General features: G+C 45.6%; 1 protein-coding gene across 1 annotated transcript in view; it reads left to right on the top strand.

Annotated features, from left to right (window-relative positions):
* Positions 1–27769, top strand: part of LOC129707002 (cytoplasmic phosphatidylinositol transfer protein 1-like) — a 164349-nt gene that overhangs the window by 94850 nt on the left and 41730 nt on the right. Inside the window, exons 4-7 of the mRNA XM_055651711.1 lie at positions 10399–10487; positions 15071–15078; positions 24599–24670; positions 26574–26669. Coding sequence (XP_055507686.1) covers positions 10399–10487; positions 15071–15078; positions 24599–24670; positions 26574–26669 — 265 coding nt within the window. The remainder of the gene's footprint in view (positions 1–10398; positions 10488–15070; positions 15079–24598; positions 24671–26573; positions 26670–27769) is intronic.

The raw sequence follows: 27769 nt of genomic DNA, 5'->3' as shown, positions 1-27769 counted from the left end.
CACCCGAGACCCGGGTTTGATCCGACTACAGGTGCTGACGACAGAGTTTGTACGTTCTCCCTGTTTGTACGTTCTCCCGCTTGGGTTTTCTCCGGGTGCTCCGGTTTCCTCCCTCATTTAAAGACGTGCAGGCTTGCAGGTTAATTGATTTCTGTAAATTGTACCTTGTGTGTAGGATAGAACTAGTTTATGGGTGGCCGCTGGTCGGTGTGTGGAAGAGTCTTTTCCACACTGTATCACAAAACCAAACCAAACCAAACCAGTCAGTCTGGTTCGAGCACAGGCTGTGGCCAGAGCATCGATCTTCATGCGTAAGGTGGAGCAGCAAGGCTGGCTGGCAATGGAGAGGAATCACATCACATTGATACATTCACCAAACACACTTCAGTTCACAAAACACCCTGAGTTACTGCAGCATCTGCAGTTCCTTGTATCCATGCTTCAGTTCATTGTGTGGAAACTGGGAATGGAGAGTGTGGAAAATATTCCTCTGCCCCTGACAGATTTGGTGTTCAGAGGAAGACAGGCTGTGCATATTGTGAGCCCAGAACAAATGTTGTTTTACAGAGCATAGATTTTATTTATCCTTTACCTTTTTTGACTACATTTGTGACTTGTGGCCTTCCCGGGAGAAGTATGCACGTCACATTATCCACACGAATAGAAAAGGCATCATAGATCACAGCCCCTTGCTGAGTCTAGAGCACTTGTCCCTGTCGATATGTGAGTCCAATTTCTTTGCTATGGGTAGCCAGCTGGGCATGTGGTCCCATTACAGTTCCTGGCATAGTTAATTTCTGCCCAAATCAATACACCAACTGTCAAACTGAGTGAAGTAATGTCAGGCTGGCTTTCGGCTCTTAGTTGCAATCAAATGTTTAGTTTAGACACAAATTGCTGCAGTAACTCAGCATCTCTGGATAGAAGGGTGACGTTTCGGGTCTGGACCCTTCTTCAGAGATGCCTCCTGTCCCGCTGAGATACATCCAGCATTTTGTATCTATCTTTGGTTTAAACCATCATCTGCAGCTCCTTCATACAACAAATGTTTAGTTTACTTTGGTTTAGAGATATAACGCAGAAACAGGCCCTTCAGCTCACTGAGTCCGCGCCGACTAGTGACCCCCCGCACACTTACACTATCCTACACACACTAGGGACAATTCACACTTTTTACCAAAACCAATTAGCCTACAAACATGTACGTCTTTGGAGTGTGGGAGCGAAAAGCTACTGGGTTACTGAACACAGGGAGAATGTGCCAGCTCCATGCAGACTGCACCTGTAGTCGGGATCGGATCCGGATCTCTGGCGCTGTGCCACCATGCTGCCCGCTTTCCCATACAAATATACAACACAAAATATTAGATTCCCCATGACCGCATGGGTTTCCCTCGGGTGCTCAGGTTTTCTCCCACGTTCCAAAAACATACAGGTTTGTAGGATAATTGGCTCTTGTAAAAAATGTAAATTGTCCCTAGTGTATAGGATACTGTTAGGGATTGCTGGTCGGCGCGGACTCGGTGGGCCGAAGGGCCTGTTTCCGCGCTGTATCTCCAAACTAAATTAAAAAGAAAGTATCACACTGAACTAAACACTAAGAACAATTTTTACAGAGGCCAACTAACCTACAAATTGGTAAGTCTTTGGGATTTGGAGTACCCGGAGGAAACCCATACGGTCACAAGGAGAACATACAAACTTCACATGGACAGTTCCCATGGTGAGGATCGAACCGGGTTCTCTGGCGCCGTGAGGGAGCGGCTCTACCCACTGCGCCACCGTTCACCCAGAGGTCAGCTGAAGATTCAGTCAACAGTAATTGAATGCAGACTGGAGATCTTCCGGACTCAAGAGTAATGTTATACGAATCTAACCGCCCGCTCCTGTCAGATCACACTAATCTTCCTGCTTCAGCTTTTTCTTTAGTTTGAAAGCAAGATCTATCAAATGTCGTATTACACGTCAATCTGTTAAATTTCATGCCGAGTGCGTGTTCTTTGATGGATTCAATCTTTACTCGACTGATTGCCGACAACACTTCACGAATACTTCATGGGTTGGAAATTGCCCTGTGATGAGCTGAAATGGGGATATATCAACACAGGTCTCTCCATGGTTCACCACAATGGAATGGCTCACAATTGAAAGCGAGGCATTTGTTCTGTAGCCGTCCATCCTCCCCCGCGTCATCTGCATTGTGACACAGTTACGGTTGCACAATAAAATGGTGCACTGCGATAGGCAAGAGCTCAGGCAGAGATAAGCCACCTACCCAATGGATTTAAGAACATGGCAGGGACAGCGCAGGTTTGGGTCCTTCAGCCCGCCATGTTTGTGCCCAACATGAGGCCAAGATAAACAGATCTCATCTGCCTGTATATGATCCGTACCTCACTATTCCCTGTACTTCCATGTGCCTGTATAAAAGCCTCTTAAACACCACTATCGTATCTGCCTCCACCACCACCACCCCTGGCAATACGTTCCAGACCCTCACCACCGCTCACTGTGTAAAAGAACTTGCCCCGCACATCTCCCCTCTCATCTTAAAGAAATGCCCTCTAGCGTTGAACATTGCCACCCTGGAGTACATGGGTCTGACATATATCTATGCCTCTCATAATTTTAGATGCTTCTAGTCAACCTCGTACTTTGCAGAGAAAACAGTCCAAGCCGATCCGACCTCTCCCTGCAGCCGGAACACTTTAATCCAGGCAGCATTCTGGCTCCGACCCGAAACGTCAGCCTTCGACTCTGAAGAAGGTTCCGACCCGATATGTCACCCATCCCTTTTCTCCAGAGATGCTGCCTGACCCGCTGAGTTACTCCAGCACTTTGAGTCTATCTTCAGCATTCTGGCAAATAAGCTTTCCGAAACATTGTAAAGGATTCAGCCTGGCGCCAATGTCTTCGATAAATCTGCAATAAGAGACTATTTCCTTCACTTTTCAAACAAGTGATCAGAGCCTTTCATTTATTCATATTGTTTATTGACATTTTCTCTGCTTACAATCACTGATTGGTAGTCTTGCATTTCATGTTTAGTTTAGAGATACAGCATGGAAACAGGCCCTTTTGGCCCATCGAGTCCGCACCAACCAGCGATAACCCGTACACTAGTTCTCTCCTACAGACTAGGAATAAGTTACTATAAGAAGCCAATAAGCCTGCACGTCTCGGGAGTGGGGAAGGAACTGGGAGAAAAGCCACGCGGTCACAGGGCGAACGTACAAACTCCGCACAGACAGCACGTGTAGTCAGGATTGGACCTAGGCCTGTGGTGCTGTACAGCAGCAACTCTGCCATTGTGCCCTGAGATGGTTGCCAGGTTTATTCCAACTCCTGAATTAAGAATTCTCAAGAATTAAACATAACAATCTAGACTGAGTCGACAGGAAGGGGTAGACACCAGATTATCTCTAGTCTTCTGGACAATATTCAGACCTCAACCAACACCTACAACAGATGATTTTTCCATTTAGGTATGAGGGGCATGATAAATATAAATCATGGGTGTCATGGTGGCGCAGTGGTGGGGTTGCTGCCTTACAGCACCAGCGAACTCCCCACTATGGTGCTGTCTGCGCGGAATTTGTACAATTTTCCTGTCACCACATGTGCCACCCATGCACATCCGGTTTCTTCCCACACTCCAAAGAGGCACAGGTGTGTAGGTTGACAAAAATGCTGGAGAAACTCAGCGTGTGAGGCAGCAACTATGGAGCGAAGGAAATGGGCAATGTTCCCGGTCGAGACCCTTCTTTCCTTCCTCTATTTCCTTTGCTCCATAGATGCTGCCGCACCCGCTGAGTTTCTCCAGCATTTTGTCTTCCTTCGATTTTCCAGCATCTGCAGTTCCTTCTTAAACAGGTGAGTAGGTTAATAGGTTTAGGTAAAAAAAATTGTAAAATTGTGTTGGCTGGCGTTAGTGCATGATTTGACAGGGTGAGTGCTGGTCGGCGTGGACTCGGTGGGCCGAAGGGCCTGTTTCTGTTCTGTATCTCTAAAGTCTGCAGCCTAAAAGATGCAACTGTGCCGGCTATCAGTCAAAAAAATGCTTGTGTGACTGTAATGTGCTTCGAGGCATTCTAACATCAGCAAGGCTGCTACGGAAATGCAAGACTTGATTTACAGTCGCTTTACACTGACCTGTATTGATTCCTAACATCCTCTGCCCTGTGTGGTTTAATTGCCCAAACTACTCGGAGGAGCTAAAAGCATTTGGAACAACTTAGCATTGCTTGGCAAAAACATGCAAGTGCTCACTGCAGCCAAAATTGCAGCAATTAAATGAAATAAGTCAAACTGAGGTCTAGCTACAGTGATGGGCTTCTACAGCAGCAGCTCAAAGGGCCTTTGGAACGGAAACGCAATATTCTAAATTGCCCATAATTCTAAATGATGTGAAGGGCAGTGGAAATGTCAATGGAAATCTGGAATGTACACAAAATCTAATTCTGTTTATTGCACCACTGTGTTTACCAATGCGGGCTTGGGGTTAGTCTCTGTTGTAATGTCTCGTTCTGGAGGGAAGGGAGAAATGACCAATTATGATCAGCAGCAACAGTTCTATTCATTGACGTCTTTAAAGTAGCAAAATTTGAATTTGGTGATGAGCGAGATGGCAGTACTGGAACACTACAAGATGGCTACAGTTCTGCATTGTTCTCTGCCACGTTCCTACAGTTCCTCCCACCTTTTCTTGACATTTTAACTTGGCACAAGGATTGAACTCCCTCCCTATGCATTTCTCATCGAGTACATTTCCCGAGCACAGGCAAGTGTGCAGATATTGCACTCATTGGAACAGTGTTGCCATCCCTGGGCAGTTGCTTCGTCAAGTGGAAATGCGCAGTTTATTCCGTGCTCAGAAACACTCCAGTTATAGATCTACCTGTCTATGAATATGGGGGAAATCTCAGATCTGCCTCATCTACTCAGCTTTTTCCTCCACAGATGCTGCCTGATTTGCTGAGTTCTTCACAAACTTTCTGCTTTTATAGCAAAAAAACAACATAGTTATCAAGATGCCACAGATAGACACAAAAGTAACTCAGCAGGTCAAGCAGCATCTCTGATCAGTACGGTTGTCAGACGTTACGGGGAGAAGGCAGGAGAAAGGGGTTAGGAGGGAGAGATAGATCAGCCATGATTGAATGGAGGAGTAGACTTGATGGGCTGAATAGCCTAATTCTACCCCTATCACTAATTACCTTAAGACCTCTGGAGCAAAGGGATGGGTGACGTTTCAGGTCGGGACCCTTCTTCAGATCAGGGGCTCACGGTAACCAGCCGTGAATAAGCCACATCTTGATGCATCATAAAGCTCTATAACATTGAGTACGCTGCAACCATAGGTGTAGGATAAATATATTGCATGCGGAATGCATTCTATATATTTCCCAGTGCCGTCTTTGTTTAATGCATTTCGATATATTATTGATATGTTACAGTCATCTGAATTATTGAGGGTATGGTTTTATTGTACGATATTCAGTTTCTGATAAGACACACAGCCATCCCTTGCTGAGAGGTTTGAAGTATTTAATAAGTCACAGTAGGAATCCAGGCAGCTCTTCCCGTTCCTTAATGTTGAGTTTAATAATTAATATTGCAGCGTGGTGTTTTTCTTTGAGCACTGCATTCGTCAGGCTTTCAAGACACGTCTCCTGACAATGTAGGTGAGAGATGAATAGTGTGATGTTACATCGCAGACACGTGCGATTGGCCTTTTCGTTAAGCTGCGAGGCTAAATATAGACGTGATGAAGCTCATTATCCCGTTATTTTTAACTCGCTTTTATCCCCTTGAGCAAATTTTCAATTTAAACCTTGAGAGTGCTATTTCTGGATCCACATTATTCAAAGCTGCCTGATGACTTGCGCTCGAACTGACATGAGTGCGAACAGCGCTAATAAATTGGCTTCTCCCGCCATTTTATAATGGAGGACATTTGTCTTCTCACGAAGAGCAATTTGACAAGATGTTTGCTGTGGGCCTGCACATGTTATTGGGCCTAATTTAGCCGTTTTAGGAGGGCTGACTTCATTTATTGCTTCACTGGAGAATGGATAAGGCTGCCATTAACTCTGCCTGGCACTCAGGAGACGGGTCAGAATAGAGCACTCACTAGTTGTCACACAGTGCATTTCTGAAATGAGAATGGGACAAAATTGAAGATAATTCGCGCTGCGGGCTCGTGATCTGATGCAGTTCAGAAGCAGGACACCTGACCTGACTGAAGAAGGGTTCTGACCCGAAACGTCACCCATTCTTTTTCTCCAGAGATGCTGCCCGACCCGCTGAGTTACTCCAGCACTTTGTGTCTATCTTTGATATAAACCAGAATCTGCAGTTCCTGGTTTTCACATCTTTCTTGTTGCATGGCAACCAGAACTGAACACATTATTCCCAACGAGGCCTAATCAACATTTTCCACCTTCCATCTTCCTACATATTCCACCTTGATCCTGATTTGAGCCTTGTAGGTAGTAGAAAAGTTTTGGGGTGTCAGGTGAATTGGTTGCCACAAAATACCCAGGCTCTTGTCTGCTTTAAAATGTAGACTTTAGAGATACAGCGCGAAAACAGGCCCTTTGGCCCACTGAGTCCATGCCGGCCAGTGATCACCCCATAAAGTAGCATTATCCTACACAGTAGGGACCTTTTTACTATTTTACTGAAGCCAATTAGCCCACAAAACTGTACGTCTTTGGAGTGTGGAAGGAAACCAGAGCACCTGGAGAAAGCCCACTTGGTCACAGGGAGAAGGTACAAACTCCGTACAGGCAGCACCCGTAGGCAGGACCGAACATGGGTCTCTGGCGCGGTGAGAGAAACATTACCACTGTGTCGCCCTTCTGTAGCCATGGTATTTATGTGGCTGTTCCAGTTGAGTTTCTAGTCAATGGTGAAGTGGTCTTGATGACTGGGAAGGTAACATCGCTAATGGCATTGAATGCAAGGGGTGGGTGGTTTGACTCTCTTGCTGGAGATGGTCCTTGCCTGACGTTTTAGTGCGGTGAATGGCACTTGCCTCCTAACACCCACGCCTGCTCATTGCATCCTTTGCTGTAGAGTTACAAATGCAATTGAACATTGCACAATCATCAGCAAATGACCCACTTCATGCTGGAAGGAAGGTAATTGTTGAAGCAATGAAGAGGATGGGCCAGAACTCTGCCCTGATTAGCTGGGATATTCTAGGGCGAAGATATTGATATCCAAAGGCCACAGCCACCTTCCTTTGTGGAAGGTAGATCCACAAGCATTGAAGTATTTCCGCATTGATGTTGGTCGACTTTAGTTTGGATTAAGAATCCTTATTTCCAGACACTGTCCAATACTACCTTGATGTCAAGGGCTGGCAGTCTCAATACACCTCTGGACTTCAGCTCTTTGGTCCATGTTTGGATCAAGATTGTAATGAGGAGGTACCTTTAGAATGGAGAAGAGGAGGAATTTATTTAGCCAGAAGGTGGTGAATCTGTGGAGTCTATTGTCACAGTCGGCTGTGGAGGCTAAGTCATTGGGTATTTTTAAAGCGGAGATTGATAAGGTTCTTAATTAGTAAGGGTGTCAAAGGTTACGGGGAGAAGGCAGGAGAATGGGGTTGAGAAGGAAAAATGGATCGGCCATGATTGAATGGTGGAGCAGAACCAATGGCCTCACTCTGTCCCTATGTCTTTACGAGATCCAACAAAACCCAAACAAGCTAGCAATAGTAATATATTCCCTGGGGCACAAAATGCTTGAAAATCAATAATAATTGCAGGGCGCTGGATATCTGAAATAAAAACAGAAAATGGTGGAAACCGTCCACAGATCAGGCGGCATCTGTGGAAAAAGAAATGGTCACAAAAGGCTGGAGTAACTCAGCGGGTCAGACAGCATCTCTGGAAAAAAGAAATAGGTGACATTTCAGGTCGAGACCGTTTCATCAAATGGTGAACGTTTCAAATCGGAAACCCATCATCAACAGGTCAGGAAGCAATGGGTAAGGTGTTTCCAGTGGTGGAACTTTACAGGGTGCAATTCAATCAGACACACTCTGGTGCATATAGATTCTGAGTTTGATTCAGAATTTGGCCCGCTGTCAACTGCAGTCTTTCAAGTTTACGCAACCACATTCTATAACTCGCCATGTCTCGAATGTTCAATCAAATCTATTGAGTGAAATGGATGCTTGCAGTACATTACACAATTGATCTCGAAATACCTGTCAAAAGGCATCCAGCTGAAGCACACAGTTGCATTTTGTCATTATTCATTAACTGTTCTGTCTTGAATGAATTCTCGTCTTGTACTCCATGGTAGCAACTTAATAGAGACGTTCTTTTGTGCTTTCCCAGAATGATATTTTCATATCTGAATACCTTTACCTCACTAAATGCCGAACATCGACCTTCAATTTAGCGCATCTATTGTTGAGGCCTGCTCTATTAACGTGCTCCCAATATCCAAGACCGCTCTTGCAGTAATTTGCTGCACGTCCCATTACAGGAAAGACGTGGAGGCTTTGGAGAGGGTGCAGAGGAGGTTTACCAGAATGCTGAATAATCAGAGCATCCTGGATCTACAGGGAGAGGCTGGAGCGATTATTTTCTCTTGAATGTCAGAGGTTGAGGGGACTCGATAGAATGATATATAATTATGGGAGGCACAGATGAGGTAGACTGTTAGAACCTTTTTCCAGGGTGGAAATATCAAACATTAGAAGGCATAGTTATAAGGTAAGAGGAAGAAAGTTTAATAGAGGTGCGCGAGGCAAGTTTTTTACACAGAGTGGTGGGAGCCTGGAACGCATTGAGAGGGGTGGAGGTGAAGGCAGATACAATAGTGACGTTTAATAGAGTTTTGGATAGATACATGGAAATCAATGGAATCGAGGGATATGGATCATGGACAGGCAGATAAGGTCAGTTTAACTAGGCATCATGTTTTGCACAAACAGTGTGGGCCGAAGAGCATATTCCTGTGCTAAACTGCTTTGTATTCTATATTGTTCATCTTTTCTGTTCCTTGTTTGTCTATCTTTTAGTTTAGTTTAGTTTCCTCCCACATTCCAAAGATGTACAGGTGTATGGGTTAATTGGCTTTTGTAAATTGTAAATTGTTAGTGTACGGGGCGATCGCTGGTCGGCACGGACTCGGTGGGCCGAAGGGCCTGTTTCCGCACTGTATCTCTAAAGTCCAAAGTTCAGAGTAGATTTGTGGATTAGTGTAAGGGGGGGAGGTGGTGCTGCAGAGCAGCAGGGTCACAGGCCTTTGTGTCGTGTAATCCGCAGAGGCTGTGATGTGTGTACACATTCGTCCCCTTGCTTTAACAGAGCATTTGCACCATCATTTCTGTTTTTTTATACCCTCCTCCAAAAAAGCCTGCACGCTGCATGCCCTGAGTAGATTTTAAATTCATGATCACAATCACTGTCAGAAATAGGCCCTTTGGCCCAACTCATCCTACATGCCTTTATATGCTAGTCCCGTTTGCTGGCCTCTTGACCCAGTTCCTCTCAATCTTTCCCATTCATGTGTTTTATAGCTAGTTATTATAGCTGCTTCAACCACTTCTGGCATCTCGTTCCATATACGTACCCTCTGTGTAAAAACGGTGCCCTTTAGCATCTTATTAAATCTTGTCTCTCTCACTGAGACCTGAACTCTCTAGTTCTTGATTCCTCTACTCCGGGATAAAGACTGGAGGCATTCCCCTCGTTGTTTTACACACTCCTCACCCCTCTGATCACCCCTCAGCCTCACACGCTCCAAGGAATAAAATGCTAGCCTATGCAGCCTCGCTCTTTAATTCAGTCCCTTGAGTCGTAGCAACAGCAGCCATCGGTTTTAGAGATACAGCATGAAAACAGGGCCTTCATGCCACTGAGTCGACACAAACCATCGATCACCCGCCCACATTAGTTCTATGTTACCCCACTTTCTCATCCACTCCCCATACACACGGGGCAATTTACAGAGGCCAATTAACCTACAAACCCACTGGTCTGAGATGTGGGAGGAAACTGGAAACCCAGGCGGTCACAGGGAGAAGGTGCAAACTCCACACAGACAGCACCCGAGGTCAGGTTCGAACCTGGGCCTCTGGTGCCGTATGGCAGCAGCTCTACCAGCTGCGCCACTGTGTGCCCAAACATCCTTCAGAATTTCATTGCCAGCTTAATGGCATCTTTCCAATGGAGGTACGAGATAGTACTGGCTGGGATGTGTCACGGAAAATATAATATTGCTCTCACTAATCTATCGATGGTTTCCACTTGTTTTGCGTTGGGACATTTATTCAGTTTGTGTCTGATCTGAACCAGTCTACAATGCTTCCTGTTTGTCCTCAATGCTGCAATCAAACACTGATAGTACTTTTGTTTCCCTTCCGTTCCACAGCAAACTCCCCAGCTGGGCCAGGGCAGTAGTACCTCGAATATTTTATATAACGGAGAAGGCCTGGAATTACTATCCTTACACGATCACAGGTAAGGGGACTTCCTCATCTTCTGCTGTTGAAATCATTTTTCAGCTGGGTTATAACACCTGCAAAGCCAGTAGCACAAAGTGAACTCACAGAAAACTCTGCTTGAAGTGTCGAATAGGTCAGTAGGCCACATTATTGGCAACAATGCTGAATACAAGGTTCAACTGTCAGCTCGTCCCGTCAGTTTACCCACTAAAATAAAATCATCTCTTGTTTCTGGAGGGCCAATTAATATGTTTATATAGGAGCAAAGAGGTCCTTCTGCAGTTGTACAGAGCCCTAGTGAGACCACACCTGGAGTATTGTGTGCAGTTTTGGTCCCCTAATTTGAGGAAGGCCATTCTTGCTATTAGCGTAGCGTAGGTTTACAAGGTTAATTCCCGGGATGGCGGGACTGTCATACGCTGAGAGAATGGAGCAGCTGGGCTTGTAGCTGGGGATCTCATTGAAACATATAAGATTGTTAAGGGTTTGGACACGCTAGAGGCAGGAAACATGTTCCCGATGTTGGGGGAGTCCACAACCAGAGGCCACAGTTTAAGAATATGGAGTAAGCCATTTAGAACGGAGACGAGGAAACACTTTTTCTCACAGAGAATGGTGAGTCTGTGGAATCCTCTGTCCTCAGAGGGCAGGTTCTCTGGATGCTTTCAAGAGAGAGCTAGATAGGGCTCTTAATAGTAGTGGAGTCGGGGATATGGGGAGAAGGCAGGAACGGGGTACTGATTGGGGATGATCAGCCATGATCACATTGAATGGCGGTGCTGGCTCGAAGGGCCGAATGGCCTACTCCTGCACCTATTGTCTATTGTTTTATTAAACAGTGGAAGCCATTGAATGCAGGATTTGCCTTCATGTTTCCCTTCCTTCCTTCCGTTCACTCCAATGGTCTCTGTTACCTGCTGCCTCTTCAGTGTTGGATGCCGTATGATAGGAGGTGTGTTGCTTTCAACCCGAAGTCACACTAACCAAGATCAAGGCAAAAGGTGTAGGTTGAGGTATCTTATGGTCACGTGTGTCGAGGTACATTGAACAGTCAGATATACCATATATCAATACAATCAAGTCAAACTCAAGTATAATCGATCAAGTAAAGGGGAAGATACAGAGTGTAGAATATAATGCTCAGCATTGTGATGCATCAGTTCCAAAGTCCAATGTCCGCAATTGGTTAGAGGTGAATTGGACAGTACCCTAGCTTATGGAAGGACCGTTCAGAAGCCAGAGAACAGAGGGGAAGGGGACACAAAGTGCTTGAGTCAGGCAGCATCTCCGTGGGTCAGGCAGCATCTCAGTGGATCAGGCAGCATCTCTCCAGGACATGGCTAGGTGACGTTTCAGGTGGGGACCTGTCCCTCCTTCAGTCTGAAAAAGGGTCACAACCCAAAACGGTCTGATGGGTCTCGACCTGAAATGTCACTTGCCCATGCTCTCCAATGATGCTGCCTGACCCGCTTAGTTACTCCAACGCTTTGTGTTTTTTTTTTAGTAAATGAAAGGCTAGCTAATTGGTTTTGGCTGATGTTGGCCGATGGATAAATATTGGCCACAACCTTTCCGTTCCACATCGAATTGTACTGTGGAACTTACGTCAGTCTGTGTGAACTGAGGCTCCGGGTTCTACTCTCATCTCTGAGTCAGAAGGTTGTGGCTTCAAGCCACAAACTAGTTACAAGAGCACAAAGATTCAGCTTGAATGCTCTCCTTTAGGAAGGAGATGAGAAGGAATGTCTTTAGTCAGAGGGTGATGAATCTGTGGAATTCTTTGCCACAGAAGGTTGTGGAGGCCAAGTCAATGAATATTTTTAAAGCAGAGATAGATAGATTCTTGATTAGTATGGATGTCAGAGACTATGGGGAGAAGGCAGGAGAATGAGGTTAGGAGAGATAGATCAGTCATGATTGAATGGCGGAGTAGACTTGATGGGCCGAATGGCCTAATTCTGCTCCTATTACTTATGGCCTTAAGACAATCAGTACAACATTGGGAAAGTGCAACATTATTGGAAGCACAGTTTTTTAGGATGTCTAACTTAGGTCCTGCCTCATGTGCACATCAAAGATCCCTAACTCAATCTTGAAGAGGAGCAAGAGAGTTAGTTATCCCAAAGCCATGGGTAGAACCTACCTCTCAATCAGCACCACTACACAAGATCATCACATTGAAGAAACAAGGAACTGCTAGTGCTGGTTTTCACAAAAGTACTGGAGTACCTCAGTGGGTCAAGCGTCAAGTCTGGAGAACATGGATAGGTGATGTTTCTGGTCGGGATCCTTCTTCCGACCCATTTCCAGCCTCTCCTCAAGCCCTCTAGGTCTGGTAACATCCTTGTGAATCTTTTCTGCAACCTTTCTGCATTAATGGCATCCTTCCTGTAGCTGGGGCGACCAGAACGGTGCACAATACTCCCAGTGCGGTCTCATTGATGACTTGCATGTTTGCAACACGATGTCCCAACTGCTATTCTCAGTGCAGGAACAAGGAACTGCTGATGCTGGTTAGCAAAATAAACCTCCTTGTCCACCTACATTCCTTCATCTGGTTTTACAATTCGCAACTCATCAATCCCTTTGCGTCACACCTGTTTATCTTCATCTTTGTCCAACCAATTGCCTATCAAAACCACCCCCTCACTTGTGTTCACCTGCCTCACTTTGTCCTGTCCCTCCTCTTCCAGCTTCCACTACCCCTGCAGTCAATCTGAAGAAGGGTCCTGACCCGAAACGTCACCTATCCATGTTCTCCAGAGATGCTGCTTGACCCGCTGTGTTACTCCAGCACTTTAAGTCCTTTATCACATCGCAGTTGGTTTGTGCTTGCAGTGACACAGATAGACAGCCGCACCTTCCACGTGACATCAATGATAACATTTCAAGCATACTTGACTGACTGACTAAAGCATTCAGGGTGATGCGAGATGTATCTTTGCGAGAAAGCAAACGGCTTTTGGTTTAACATCACGAGCGGAACACAACAGCCCTCGTTATTTGACTGAGAATCTATTCCAATCTGTTGCCAAGGAAAGGAGACTCACACCTACGCAGTGTCTTTCACCCCCTTATTGTGGACGTCCCATGGCAGCCTGCAGCCAGCACAGTCTCACCAGTGTGGGAAGCACTGTGCCTAGTTTCTGCTCACAAACAGAGCAACATGATAATAACTGGTTAAGAAGGAACTGCAGATGCTGGAAAATCGAAGGTAGACAAAAATGCTGGAGGAACTCAGCGGGTGAGGCAGCATCTATGGAGCGAAGGAAATAGGCAACGTTTCGGGTCGACCCGAAACGTTGCCTATTTCCTTCGCTCCATAGATGCTGCCTCACCCGCTGAGTTTCTCCAGCATTTTTGTCTACCTATGATAATAGCTGGATAAGTTATCTCAAAAATAGTGACACAGCGTGGAAACGTCAGCCCAACTTGCCCACTCCAACCAAGACGCCCCATTTACACTAGTCCCACCGCCTTGGTTTGACCCACATCCTTCTAAACCATTCCTATCCATGTACCTGTCCAGATATATTTTAAATGTCGTGATGGTACCTGCCTCAATAATCTCTTCTGGCAGCTCGTTCCATATACCCAACCGCCCTTTGTGTGAAAAAGCTGCCCCTCAGGTTCCTATTCAATCTTTTCCCCTCTCACCTTAAACCTCCATCTGGTTCTTTGTTCCCCTACTCTGGGTAAAGGGCTCTGTGCATTGACCTTATCTATTCCCCTCGTGATCTTATACACCTCTTTCAGCTCACCTCTCGTCACTCTGTGCTCCGAGGCATAAAGTCCGAGCCTGCGCAACCTCTCCCTCGCAACCTGGCAACATAAACCTTCGCTGCACCCTTTGTAGCTTAACAACATCTTCCCTACAAAAGGCGTGACCAAAACTCTAAACGTGGCCACACCAACGTCTTATACAACTGCAACATGACCTTTCAGCTTCTTTACTCAATGCTCTGACTGACGGAGACCAATGTGCCGATAGCCTTCTTGACCGTCCTATCTTCCTGTGACATGGTGGCCAAAACTGAACATAGTATTCCAAATGTGGCCTCACCAATGTCTCGTATAGCTGTAATATAACATCCCAACCACTATACTCAACCCATCTTAAGTGGGGGGGAAAAATATTGGGCACGGCATCAAGTCCCCTGCTCCATCCATCCTGGAGAAGGTCACCTATCTACATCCCCCAGATAATGCTGCCTGACCCGCTGAGTTACTTTGTGTGCACCTTTGATTTTCCTTCAAGTTCAGCTCGAATGGACGGAGTACTTCTATGTTGTAACCCAGCTTCTAAATGGAAAATGCTCCGCCGGTCTTTTGAAGGACTTTGCTGCTAGGCAACGGTATTTTATTGGGTTTTTTTTCCATTAATGAATGTGAAGTCCTCTGGCACAGGATGAAGTCACTGAGACCTAATTGCTCCAGCATTTCAAAATGAAGTGCATTCACCCAAATGGCCATCTTTGGGAGCTTGGGGGAAGGGTGGAGGGGACCTGTGTTTGATTGCTGTGACATTGTTGTAACTATTTATTTTTCTTTTTTACCCCCCTCTTTCTGCACTGCATCTATTCCATCCTTGGCAATCAGAATACACAGTGAGTACCTTCATGTATTATATTCTGTTCATCACTCTTTGACACAAATCGCAGAGCATGTACTTTCACCTTTAGGCTCTGGAGAAACAGTGCACTTCTTCCCACCGAGTCCACGCCGACCAGCCCATACACAAACACTATCCCCATACACAAACACTATCCTACACACTACGCGCACTATTTACCGAAGCCAATTAACCTACAAACCTGCACGTCTTTGGAGTGTGGGAGCAAACTGCAGCACCCTGAGAAAACCCACTCGGTCATAGAGAGATCGTACAAACTCCCCACAGTCAGCATCTGTCATCAGGATCAAACCTGGGCCTCTAGCTCTTTAAGGCAGCATCTCTACCGCTGCGACACCCTACCGCTCCTAATACTGAGTTAAATCCTGCATATGATAGAAACCTATGGAAGGTGATCAGTTATCAGAGGCAACATATAGATTAGTTGGAGATAGACACAAAAAGCTGGAGTAACTCAGCGAGACAGGCAGCATCTCTGGAGAGAAGGAATGGGTGGCGTTTCGTGTCGAGACCCTTCTTCTGACATTGTCAGTCACATTGTAAGTTGGCCTTATTAATCCATCACATTCAAATTTTGCTTGGCATTGTAGCCCCTCTATGCTAAATTAGACCAGGTTCATACAGCTTTCACCCTCTTTGGTCGGCACAGTAACGCAGCGATAGTTGCTGCCCGACAGCGGCAGAGTCCCGGGTTCGATCCTGACTACAGGTGCTGTGAGAACAGAGTTTGTACGTTTCCCCTATGACCACGTGGGTTTTCTTTGATTGCTCCGGTTTACTCCCACACTCCAAAGACGTACAGGTGTGTGGGTTAATTGGCTTTGGTAAAATTATAAATTGTCCCTAATGTGTAAGATAATATTAGTGTACGGGGTGATCGCTGGTCGGCGCAGACTCAAACTGCCTGTTTCCGTGCTGCATCCCTAAAGTCTAAAGTAAAGTCTAAAGTCTAGTCATTGAAATCTACAACATAAATATTGTGTCATGTTTAATTTAATTTTTGCCTCAAAGCTGAGATAATTAAAGAGGGATTCAATAGCAGTAGGTGACTCCATATGCTTCAGAAGTATTTAGATAAGGACCTTAAGTAACAGGGAATAGAAGACTGTGAGGCAATTGGTGGAAAATGGATCTGTATAGACAGGTTCTACATGAATAGCACACATAAGGTGAACCCAGGGAATGGTTCCGTGCTTTACAAATCAACAACACACTCTCTTACTGTGTGAAATAGGTTCATGGTATAAAGCATCTCACTTTCCACCTCTGTGCATTTGTCAGAACATTACCAGCCCACCAACGCGCAGTTGTTACATTTGCATATCTACATGCTCGTCCTCTCCCCCTTCCCCTCCCTCCCCTTCACCACATAATGCTATAGGAAGGATGTCATTAAGCTAGAAAGAGTGCAGAGAAGATTTGCGAGGATGTTGCCAGGACTCGAGGGGCTGAGCGACAGAGAGAGTTCGGGCAGGCAAGCACCTTATTCCTTGCAGTGCATGAGGCCGAGGGGTGTACTTATACAGGTGCGATAAATCATGAGGCTGAATAGATATTGGAATGCACGGAATCTGTTACTGTGGGTAAGGGAATCAAATACAAGAGGCCAAATGTTTAAGGTGAGAGGGGCAAGATTTAATATGAACCCGAGGGGCAACCTTTTCAGTCAGAATGTGATGGATATATGGAACAAGCTGCCAGAGGAGGTAGTTGAGGCAGGTACTGTAACAACATTTAAAAGACACTTGGATAGGTACATGGATAGGGAAAGTTTCGAGGCATATGGGCCAAACGCGAGTATATGGGACTAGCATGGATGGGGTATATTGGTTGGCAGGGTTGAGTTGGGCCAAAGGGCCTGTATGACACTATGCACCTTCCCCCTCACCTGCCCTAAACCCTTCCCTCCTGCCCTCCCTTTATTATATGTTTCTGTTTGACATTGATGGGTTGGGTAGCTGAGGAAAACACTTGTTGACTGTGAATTGAATCTTAGCTGCTGTAAATCTCCTTGCAACTTTCTTCAAGACAGCAGTAAACTACAGTTAATCCCACAAATTAGGAAATGCCCAATGTCTATAATTAAATCAACCATCACTTGTTGGTGATTCAATTACACAGAATGATTATCTGTGATGATATAGATTAAAATGTTAAGTAACTTGCATTGGAAATTACTCCAGGCAAATTTCATGCAAACGTACACATAAATACACAAGAATGATGCGTTTTTTGTTAAGTTGGTATTACAAAAACTAGTGAAGGGGAAACAAGAAAACTAACTGCATGTGTAGGAAGGCACTGCAGATGCTAGTTTACACTGAAGATAGACACAAAGTGTTGGAGTAACTCAGCGGGACAGGCAGCATCTCTGGAGAGAGGGAATGGGTGACGTTTCGGGTCGAGACCCTTCAGACTGAGAGTCAGAAGACATAGAGATATGAAAGGGTAAGGTGTGAAAACACAAATCAAAGGGGATGCTTAAACACTTTAGCTCCCCTTCCCACTCCCACACTGAACTTTCTGTCCGGGGTCTCCTCCACTGTCAGTGTGAAGCCACATGCAAATTGGAGGAACAACACCTCATATATTGCTTGGCATCAACGGTGTGAATAATAATTTCTCCAATTTCATTCCCTCTCACTGTTCTTCCCCCAAACTAGACATCCTGCTAGTTTCACTGTTCGTATATCCCGTTGTTATCACCTCTTCCACAGCCAACAATGAACCATTAGGTCATTCAGCTAATTGATTCTAGTCAGCCATTCAATCACGGCTGATCTATCATTCCCTCTCAACGCCACTCTCCTGCCTTCTCCCCATAACCCTTGACATCTGTGCTAATCAAGAATCTATCAATCTCAAAAATATCCAAAGACTTGGCCTCCACAGTTGGCTGTGGCAATGAATTCCGCAGATTCACCACCTTCTGAAGAAAGGAATTTCTTCTCATCATTGTAAAGGTACGTCCTTTAAATCTGAGGCTGTGCCCTCTGGTCCTAGACTCTCCCTCTATTGGAAACATCCTCTCCACATCCACTTTATCGAGGTCTGGTATTATGAACGAATGAATAATTTATTGTCACATGTGTCAAGTCACAGTGAAATTCTTTGCTTTCATACCTAAGGTATGTAAATAGTCGCCACATAAAGGGCGCTAACAAAGTTACAAAGTATCCGGGCCAGGTCCTCTCTTGTTCTCCCCCTTTCCCATCCCTCACGGTGGGTCCCCCCTCCCCACACGCCGGATCCTCCTTTGTTCCTGCAGTATTTCTATCTTTAAATGCCAACAGAAATGGCAATCATCACAGATAATTCCTTGATTCATGACAGATCTTTTCACTGTCCCTTCGATGTTCATATAATTTACGGCTGTTGTTAACCACGCTCAATTATCTCCAGCGATGTGGAACACATGTGTTCCCCTAGTGAAACCAGAGAGTCATTATATTGTCTGTGTAGTTTGTATTTCTCACTATCTCATTGCTCTGGAACTCTCATGTTGAACAGACAATCATCTAAATCCATTTAAATAAACCTGAACTGAAGTTGCAAAGTATGCTCCACGGGTCATATAGTCTCGCAGCATGGAAACAGGCCCTTCAGCCCAACTTGCCCACACCAGCCAACATGTCCCATTTGCACTAGTCCCACCTGCCTGCGTTTGCCCCCATATCCCTGTAAACCTGTCCTATCCATGAACATGTCTAAATGTTTCTTAAATGTTGCCATAGTACCTGCCTCAACTACCACCTCTGGCAGCTTGTTCCATACACCATCCTTTGTGTGATAAAGTTACCCTTCAGGTTCCCCCCTCACTATAAACCTATGTCCTCTGGTTCTCGATTCCCCTACTCTGGGCAAGAGACTCTGTGCATTGACCCAATCTATTGCTCTCATGATTTTGTACACCTCTATAAGATCACCTTCCATCCTCCTGCGCTCCAAGGAATAGAGACCCAGCCTGCTCAAATTCTCTCTAAAGCTCTTACTGAAATAATTCAACAGCTGCTTGCATTAATTAGTGCACCAAAAGTAATCTTGACAGCAGTTTATACAAAGAGTACAGATTATCTTTGTTATAACAGACCATAGTTGTGGTGGGATGGTGCCCGTTTTGTCGATTGTCCAGTTTAACTGAGTAAGGGATTCACTAGTGGTCACACAATGAAGCAACGCAATGTTTTTCAATACAAAGTTCTTTTTAACAGCCTAAAATATAGTTTTGTTACTACAAGCTAAAATTTCTGAAGGCTGGTTAGTTACATTGTTTAATAGAGTATCATAGTTTCGTAGAGTATCATCCTGCACAAGGGGAGCAGTGCTTTCAGTTCAGGCAGCATCTCTGGAGAAGACGGATGGGTGACGTTTCAGGTCGGGACCCTTCTTCAGACTGAAAGTAGAGGAGGGAACTAGATGTAGGAAGAGGCCAGAACAAAGCAGGGTTGGCAACAGATGACCAAGGAAGGGTTCTTTCGGGTCCCTGCTGAGTTACTCAAGCACTTTATATCTGTCATTGTACAAGTGTCGATTGAAGCAATTGCTTGTCAATGTTAATGGCCTCCCGCAGTGTAACCAGCACCCCATGTTCTTCAAGAGACGGTGGTGGCTGATTCCTGTGGGGATGCTCTGAACACTAGAACCAAAATCCATTATGAAGAGGTCTGTAATAATGAGGGGGAACTGTACGTGTAAACTCCATACAGGCAGCACAGGGTGGATTAGGGTCACTAGGGATATGTAGCTCCAACTCTGCCAGTTGTGCTTTACCTTGTCTGTCTGTTCGCTGCTTGTCAATGCTATTGGCAATACCGCCATTGATTGTCCAATCCCTAATGGTCCCCGAACTGAGGAGATAGTTTAGAACCAGCCTGTTTTGGAGTCTCTTGCCGTCCAAACCAGACAAGGTTCTTACTGGAAAGGTGTTACTGAATTAGTTCAGTTTATTTTAGTTACAGCGCGGCAACAGGCCCTCCGCGCCGACCGGCGATCACCCCGTACACAAGCACCGTCCTGCACACTAGGGACAATTTACAATTTATTTTTACCAAAGCCAATTAATCTACAAATCTGTACGTGTTTGGAATATGGGAGGAAACCGGAGCTCCCGGAGAAAACCCACACAGTCACAGGGAGAATGTACAAACTCTGTACAGACAACACCTGTAGCCAGGATCGAACCCGGGCCTCTGGCGCTGTAAGGCAGCAAGTCTATCGCTGCGCCGCTGTGCTGCCTACTTGTGACATCTAAAGTATTATCAAACTTGTGTTTGCTCATGGCATAGTGTAGAATGCCTAAAGGAATTCAGTATTTGTCTCTGCGATGGAAAGTGCAGTCACGACTTCATTGCAAAAATAACTTCACGTGTTCCTGGTGAGAGATTACTGGCTTCACAAGTTGGTCACGTTGACTGCTCCACATTGAGAGACAGTGGAGGTGTAGATGGAAGAGTCAGCTTGATAGATAGTTTATCAAAAGTCTATTACTAAAGCCACCCATTCAATCAGGAAGCTGCTAATATGAATTCTCATGACTCCCTCAGCTTCCTCTAATCAGTTGTCCACCATTGAATAATAATCTTCATATTTAAGACAATAAAATTTCAGAAGAAGTCAAAAATAATCTTATGTAAGGAAAAACATTCCGCTGACTTTAAGACTCTGTGTTCACAAGTTTTTTTAATTGGTTCTGTTTCAGTCCCTACATAAGTTATGCTTGAGCCAGGCACAAAATACTGGAGTAACTCAGCGGGACAGGCAGCATCTCTGGAGAGAAGGAATGTCTGACGTTTTGGGCCTCTGCCCAAACGAAATATGAGATATCGTTACTTTTTTGCATATCTTTCATTCATTGGTCTATATCTCTCTACATCATCGTCTCTACCTCTCGTATCTCTTTCCTGTGACTCTCAGTCTGAAGAAGGTTCTCGAACCGAAACGTCATGCACCGCTTCTCTCCAGAGATGCTGCCTGTCCTGCTGAGTTACTCTGGCATTTTTGTCTATCTGTAGTTCCTTCATAAACATTTCAATAATGCTTAACTTATTTCCCTTCTTGAAACCTGAATTTCATTGGCCCTGCAAGCATACATCAACCATCAAGCAACCATACACATTAATTCTACTCTCCTCCTATTTTATTCTCCTAACATTCCCATTAGTTTACTTAAGTCTAGTTTAGCTTATTATTTTCAAGTGTACTGAGGTTCAGTGAAAAAGCTTTATTGTTGCATGCTTTCCAGTCAAAGAAAATGCTATACATGATTACATGAATCCCCACCATATCCCTCCACTCACCTTTGTACCATTGCATTAGCCAATTAACCTACCAGCCTTTGAGATGAAGGAGGAAACCAGTGTATCTAGGGAAAACCAGCAGGGCGGCAGGGTGAAGGTGCAAACTCCACACTGCCAGCACCCACACTGGGTGGATCAGTGGCGCAGTGGTAGACCTGCTGCCTCACAGCGCCAGAGACCCAGGTCGATCCTGACCCCGGGTGCTGTCTGTGTGGAGTTTGCATGTTCTCCCTGTGACCCCGTGGGTTTCCTCCGGGTGCTCTGGTTTCCTCCCACATCCCAAAGACGTACGGGTTTGTAGGTTAATTAGTCTCGGTAAAATTGCCCCTAATATGTAGTGAGTGGATGTGAAATTGAGATAACATAGAACTAGTGGGAACAGGTGATCGATGTTCAGTGTGGACTAGGTGGGCCAGTTTCCATGCTGTATCTCTGAACTAAACTCAAGCCGAGGCTAGATGTGAACCCAGAGTCTGGTAGCTGTGCCGCTGTGCCACACTCATTCTACATGTTTACCAGTGTCATCCTGTACTTTGTCGCAGGCCTCTCAGTGTGTGCGTGTTCACATGAGGAGGGAACTTATTGTGGTCTACCCAGTGATCTCAGTCTTGTTTGTGCTTCAGGAGAGTCATGGTCTTTCCCCACGGGTAGAGAATGGGGGCATTTTGAGGGGAAATCATTCCCGTGTCCTTTGAGTTTGTGTGAATAGAGAACTGTAATTCTGGGGGATTTTTTGTTTCAGAACCATCTCATTATTAGACGTGGTGATAATTTCATAAGTTCATGTCACAGGAGCAGATTTAAGCCATTCAAGCCCAATGAGTCTACTTCGCCATTCAATTATGGCTGATCTATCTTTCCCTCTCAACCCCATTTTCCTGCCCACTTCCCATAACCCCTGACACCCTTATTAATCCACTAAAAACAGCCACTGACTTGGCCTCCACAGCCGTCTATGGCAATGAATTCCACAGATTCTCCACCCTCTGACTAAAGAAAGTCCTCCTCATCCACCTTTCTAAAGGTACATCCTTTTATTCTAAGAACAAAATATTGTCTTGATTCTGTTTGTCGGAGAAGAATAAAAGAAGGGTCTCGACCCGAAACGTCCCCTATTCCTTTTCTCCAGTGATGCTGCCTGACCCGCTGAGTTACACCAGCATTCTGTGTCTATCTTTGGTGTAAACCAGCATCTGCAGCTCCTTCCTGCATGATGAAAATTAATCGACTTGCAATGGTTTGTAATTTATTCCAGCATCATTGCCAACCCCTTAACCACAGTTGAGTCGAGATTCCCCCCAGGTTGCTCAGATGAATAACATGCGGATCCAAACGTCACATTGTTTAATGAACAGAATTCGCTCATGACTAGTAATGGGACAGGTTACCCTGTGAAATGTGGTGACTGTGGCAGCCACGCGGGCACTCAGCGAGCAGGGTAACACAGTTGCCATAGATAACTCATGAACGAAAGGTGTCGTCTGGGCTCCGGAGCCTTGGCGGCTGTATAATTAGAGAGCTCTCCTTTTGTTAAGCTTCTTGCCGTCATTAGAAACCAAGAAATCAATCCCTGGTGCCTGTGGTTCGGAGACGGCTACACCGTTTGTATGCTGTATGCCCGGGGAGCTCTCTCTTTCTCTCTATCCACAGATTCACATCTCTTTCCCTCCCCACTGCTTCCCGGGACTGAGATGCCATCAGCTTGGTGGCACTTGCTACTATTAATTGGTCAGCTCACTAACGTGCCCTCTGGGGAAAGTCATAGTTACTATATAAATAATATTTTTATATATTATTAATATATTTATATATGATATAAATCTGCTTGGCAAATCATATGTTCATTCATAAGTCATCGAAGCAGAATTAGACCATTCGGTCCATCAAGTCTACACCACCATTCAGTCATGGCTGATCTATCTCTCCCCTTCAGCCCCATTCTCCTGCCTTCTCCCCATAACCTCTGACGCCCGTACTAATCAAGAATCTGACAATCTCCGCCTTAAAAATACCATTGACTTGGCCTCCGTAGCCGTCTGTGTCAATGAATTCCACAGATTCACCACCCTCTGGCTAAAGAAAGTATATAAATGTCAAAGATTCTCCATCATCGCATGACTTGACTCTATTTGCCTTCTATACCAGTGGCACAGTTGCCTTAAAATGTAATCATGTTCACTTTTTCCGCTGACTGGTTAGCACGCAACAAAACCCTTTCACTGTAACTTGGTACACATGACAATAAACTAAACTAAACTGGGGGGCAATTTACAGAAGCCAATTAGCCTACAAACCTGCACGTCCTTGGAATGCTGGAGGAAACCGGAGCACCCGGACAAAACCCACCTCCGAATGGAGGAAATGAACTTGCATTAATTTTGCACCTTTCAAATCTTGGTGCATCATAGTTTTTTTTTCAGCCAATGTAAATAATACATCAGCAGGCAATTTGTGTCAATAAGCTCTCGTAGAAAGCAGAGTTAAGTGACAGAATTTCCTCAAAACGGCGGTAAAGTTAGCTTTGAGTTACATTTCAGTCTGAAGAAGGGTACCGACCTGAAACGTCCTTTTTTCCCGAGATGCTGTGTGACCTGCAGAGTTACTCCAGCACTTTGTGTCTCTCTTCATTATAAACCAACATCTGAAGATCAAAGAAGGGTCTCGACCCGGAACATCACCCATTCCTTCTCTCCAGGGATCCTGTCATAGAAACATAGAAAACATAGAAAATAGGTGCAGGAGTAGGCCATTCGGCCCTTCGAGCCTGCACCGCCATTCAATATGATCATGGCTGATCATCCAACTCAGTATCCTGTACCTGCCTTCTCTCCATACCCCCTGATCCCTTTAGCCACAAGGGCCACATCTAACTCCCTCTTAAATATAGCCAACGAACTTAGTTGAGTAGGCCTCAACTACCTTCTGTGACAGAGAATTCCAGAGATTCACCACTCTCTGTGTGAAAAATGTTTTCCTCATCTCGGTCCTAAAAGATTTCCCCCTTATCCTTAAACTGTGACCCCTTGTTCTGGACTTCCCCAACATCGGGAACAATCTTCCTGCATCTAGCCTGTCTGTCCCGCTATTCCAGCATTTTGTGTCTATCTGCAGTTCCTTCCTACACAGTAAAGTTAGTTTGTTATGTGTAGTGAAGGCTGTGTGTTGAATTAATTCTTTTCTCCTCTATTTTTTTTCCAGTGCTCCTTTTTGCCAAAATTCTCCATTTACATTGAGACAAAATATGAAGACAACAATGGATCCAATGATAACGTGAGTCCTTGTGCAGATCACAGCATGACATGCATCTACGCTGAGCTCACTGTGTGTCCAGGCTGAGGAGCAGTGCTTGTGAACCTGCATTTCTGAGTTAATGAGAATGATCCCAGGGATGAGTGGGTTAACATATGATGAGCGTTTGACAGCACTGGGCCTCTACTTGCTGGAGTTTAGAAGGATGAGGGGACACCTCATTGAAACTTACCGAACAGTGAAAGGCCTGGATAGATGTGGCGAGGATGTTTCCACTAGTGGGAGAGTCTACGACTAGCGGTCATAATAATAATGCATTTTATTTGCTGGCGCCTTTCTGGACACCCAAGGGCACCTTACAAAAGTTAACAGAAGAGAAAAAAACATATAGTCGGAGAAAAATAAATAATAAGGACATCATCAATACACAAATTAAAGATAGAAATCGTTCCAAAAACACAAAATCAAAAAAAAAAAAAACACAATGTGAAGAGAGAGCAGTGGCAGCCAAAGCACGCCAGCGTCCACTCTCCCCTCCGGCAGCCATCTTGTACACAGACTAACGTGTTAACTTACACACAGAAAAATCATCCCCCCACAATGGTTAATACTGTGGGGGAAGGCACAAAGTCCAGTCCCCATCCCAAGTTCACCCAAAGTCAGGCCTATTGAGGCCACCGCTATTGCCTCTACGGAGGCCCGATGTTCCTGGCCGTTCTGGCCGGGTGGTGTTGCCCCGGCGTCGGGAGAGTCCTCACAGCGGCTGGGCCACCTGGAACGGCCGCTTCCTAGCGGGATTGTCGGCTTCCAAAGCCGACAGGGCCGCGCCGGGTTGGAGCTCCCAGGCTCCCGATGTTAAGGTCGGTGCCGTCCACTCTGCTCCGCAGACCCGCAGGTGTTGATCTCGGCGGTCATATCTCACCGGAGCTCCAGCGCGGCGACCCAGGCAAGGCATCGCCCGCTCCGCGATAGCGCTCCAACGCTGTGCCGCTAACGAAGCCGAGGTGCTGGGCGGTCCCCGCCTGGAAACGGCGCTCCACGCCCGCTGGTAGGCCACGAGGACGGGTCGACGGGCAGCCCGGAGAAATAAGCTGCCTCACCGACCAGGTAGGGACCTAGAAGTATAATTACCTCCTTCCCCCCACAGTAAGAAGTCCATTTCCCCAACAAACAAAGAACAAGACTTACTAAAAAAAAATTTTAAAAATGAATTAAACGGACGGCTGCTGGTTAGCAGCCGTTCCCCAAGATGGCTCCTCCTCCTCATAGCCATATAAATAAATGACGTTTCTTTAGGAAGGAGATGAGGATCTGCGGAAGTCATTGCCACAGAGGGCTGTGGAGGCCAAGTCAATAGATATTTTTAAGGCAGTGATAGATAGATTCTTGATTGTACAGGTGTCAGGGGTTATGGGGAGAAGGTAGGAGAATGGGGAGGGAGAGGTAGATCAGCCATGATTGAATGGCGGAGTAAACTTGATGAACCAAATGGCCTAATTTTGCTCCTATCATTTATGAATTTAACAAGGCTGCTTTTCACTGTAACTGGATGCACACGACAATAAACTAAACTAAACTTTTTTTAAATGCGCCAGTATAGTTTTCATTTTAGAGATACAGTGTGGAAACAGACCCTTCTGCCCACCGAGTCCTCTCCTCCCATCGATGACCCCTATCTCCCGTCTTCAAAATTCCGCCTACTCCTGGACTCTCTATGCCGGCCTTCAAACTATCCGGAACTTTCTATTTTCAACTGCCGGGTGACATCAAAGAAAAGCCCGAAGAGGGGTTCCCAGCCCGAAACGTCACCTGTCCATTCCTTCCAGAAATGCTGCCTGGCGTGCTGAGTTACTCCGACACTTTGTGTTTCACACAAGATTCCAGCATCCGTGTATCTCACTCGTATCTTTCTCATCTCTTGCAGATTTTTGACTCTGACAAAAACCACATGGACCACGAGGTGTGTTTTCTCGACATCGCCTACGATGAAATCCCAGACCGTTACTACAAGAGTTCAGAGGTAGGTTCCTTCCACTCCCCGCTACAGAGCGACAGTGGTTCAATGAAGGCAGAGCTGCCGCACTCCCTCAGCTGTAGAGAAATGGTGCACCGGCAAATACATTCATACTCACGACATACACACTCACATGGATGCTGTTACATATTCACGCATGCAGCACATGCACTTACACACATGATGTACGTGCATGTGGCATAGTCATACATTTGCATGCTCCGTACATGCAGGTAGCACGTGCCATGCACACACAGTCATCATCTGTTAGGAGCGAACTTCAGAAACAAAAACATGTCACAATGAGGGATGAGGCCTTTCAGCCTACTAAGACACTTGGAAGTTAGTCCCTTCCAAGTGGCTTTTGGGTGACGGAGTGACAGTAGAATAATAGGTTGCTTTCAATTAATGGAGCACCTCTCACATCCTCAGGATAACTCAACTGTGTCAAATTCTAGCGATCTAAGAGTGATTTCCTTACTAAGATCTTTCTTCATTGATTTGTACAGCATTGTATATTGGAATTTGTGTCGGACCTCCTGATTACTTATGCATCAGCTGCATTATGGTTTGTTGTTTGTAGAACAAGTAACTGCAGATGCTGGTTTATATAAAAGGATACAAAGTGCTGGAGCAACTCAACGGGTCAAGCAGCGTCCTGTCGGCAGAAAGGTCCTGATCTGAAACGTCACCTCTAGGCTTTAAACTTTAGACTTTAGAGATACAGCGCGGAAACAGGCCCGTAGGCCCATCAAGTCCACACCGACCAGCAATCACCCCCCCCCCCCCCCCCCCCCGTACACTAGCACTATCCCACTCACACTAGGGATCATTTATAATTTGAGCAAAGCCAATTAACCTACAAACCTGCACGTCTTTGGAATATGGAAGGAAACGGGAGCATCCAGAGAAAATCACAGGGAGAACGTGCAAACTCTGTACAGACAGCGCCCGTAGTCAGGATCGAACCCGGGTCTCCGGTGCGGTAAGGCAGCAACTCCACCGCTGCACCACCGTGCCGCCCTAACCAAACTATCCATATTCTCCAGGCAGAATCTGATGAAGAGTCCCAACCCTAAAAAGCCAGCTATCCACGTTCTCCAGGG

The sequence above is a fragment of the Leucoraja erinacea genome, chromosome 20, assembly GCF_028641065.1.
Source record: "Leucoraja erinacea ecotype New England chromosome 20, Leri_hhj_1, whole genome shotgun sequence".
Lineage (NCBI taxonomy): Eukaryota > Metazoa > Chordata > Chondrichthyes > Rajiformes > Rajidae > Leucoraja > Leucoraja erinaceus.
This window is presented reverse-complemented; position numbering and strand designations above follow the sequence as displayed.